This window comes from Etheostoma spectabile, chromosome 3 (assembly GCF_008692095.1).
Source record: "Etheostoma spectabile isolate EspeVRDwgs_2016 chromosome 3, UIUC_Espe_1.0, whole genome shotgun sequence".
In the NCBI taxonomy this organism is placed as follows: domain Eukaryota; kingdom Metazoa; phylum Chordata; class Actinopteri; order Perciformes; family Percidae; genus Etheostoma; species Etheostoma spectabile.
In genome coordinates, this window is record NC_045735.1 from 1,038,329 (window position 1) to 1,039,954 (window position 1,626).

At 40.4% G+C, this 1,626-nt stretch overlaps 1 protein-coding gene across 2 annotated transcripts in view; it reads left to right on the forward strand.

The window, feature by feature from the left end:
• Positions 1–1,626, forward strand: part of map4k1 (mitogen-activated protein kinase kinase kinase kinase 1) — a 48,925-nt gene that overhangs the window by 37,047 nt on the left and 10,252 nt on the right. The window contains exons 17-20 of one of the 2 annotated variants that reach the window (XM_032506579.1): positions 391–411; positions 497–542; positions 1,024–1,047; positions 1,332–1,485. In XM_032506579.1, coding sequence (XP_032362470.1) covers positions 391–411; positions 497–542; positions 1,024–1,047; positions 1,332–1,485 — 245 coding nt within the window. The remainder of the gene's footprint in view (positions 1–390; positions 412–496; positions 543–1,023; positions 1,048–1,331; positions 1,486–1,626) is intronic. The other variant, XM_032506587.1, reaches the window with a different exon arrangement.

Here is a 1,626-nt window from a genome sequence, read left to right on the forward strand (position 1 = left end):
TAATGGTTTCAAAACGGTAACTGGACAAAACTTTGACATCTACCCATCTGTGATTCACTCAACACCCTCTGATCTTAACTATTACTCAAAATAATTCATAACGTCTGCCTTTTTAACTAAAAACTTCTGTATAAATTGATTTTAAATGAGTTTTGTTGACCATGAATTCCAAGAATAAGCGTAAAACCTGTTATTAAACCCACTCAGATTTTAAAATAAAGCACCAAAAGCGTGGAAAAAGTGACAAATAAATCAGAAAGAGCAACAAAAACATGGAATGGACAAGTTCATGGTAAACGGGAAGACAACACAAGGGTTAAATACAATCGATAACACACAGTGTAACTTCAGCAGACTGTGTTGACATCTCTGTGTTTTTGTCCTCTGCAGCCCTACGATGCAAGGCACCAGGTTAGTCTGAAGATACACAAACTCACGTGTGTATTAATGTGTATTTGTATCGCTAACACAGAAGACTCTCTCTCTCTGCCAACAGGCTCATAATGCCACCTGATGAAACTCCACCTCCACTTCCTCCAAAGGTGATTATCGACGAAAACATGGTTTTATACGCGTGTATGTTTATGACAATGACAGGGCTGAAAGGAACCGTTGTATTCACAATGCAAAGTGTTCACAACTATTGCCGAAGACCTTTCCACATGCAATTTTTAGGATTTCTGTTGTTTTAGTAATAGACAATGGTGGAAGAAGTATTTGGGTCATTTACTTACAGTAAAAGTACTGATAGCACATTGTGGAAATACTGCACTAAAACTAAAAGTCCTGCATCCAGAACCTTTATTAAGTAAATGTATGTAAGTGTAATCAGCAGAGTGTATTTAAAGTATGAAGGTAAAAAGGTACCAATTGTGTAGTAAAATGTTCCCTCTCAGTGTTTTCTGTTATATCTGATGTTTGTGGATTAATATTCCTGCTGCTTTCATGTCCATGTTACATCTTACTGCTGTAGATGTTTAAGGTTGTGCTCATTTTAACTCCTCTTATATATATACTGTTCAGAGCCAGAAAAGGATTAATTGCCAAGTAAGTAACACTTCACGGATTTTGCTTTGGTGGGTGGTGGATACATACAGCACATGTAAACATATTAAAATGAAATTACCAACAAATACAGAAAACAACGATGTATTAGTATGACTGTACACAAAGAGAAAAAAAGGTTGCATTGTGGGTCACACATGTAGTTTCCTGGAACACATCACCCTACTTCCTGCTCTGTCACGTGTTGACTCGTTTTGGATAAGAAGCAGTTCATACTGTTTGAAATGTAAATGCCAAAGACACTAACCTTGTGTCGGTCCGTTCAGCCCAAAGCTCGGACCAGCTCAGAGGAAAGCATCGCGGGGGAGGACGACCGGGCGAGGAAACCCAGCTCTCTGCACGCCCCCGTCCCTCTCACCAGGACCTCCAGCGAGACGCAGGTCCGACCTACGCCCCGGCCACGACACTCACGGCACTCGGGTGAGCTGCCTCACCTTCGGACAGGATTCAGTAGGAACCTTTTCTAGCCACATCCACTCTTTTTGTTGTTGTTTTTTTAGATTTTGGGGCATTTTCAGGCCTTTAATTGACAAGATAGCTAAAGACATGAAAGGGGAGAGA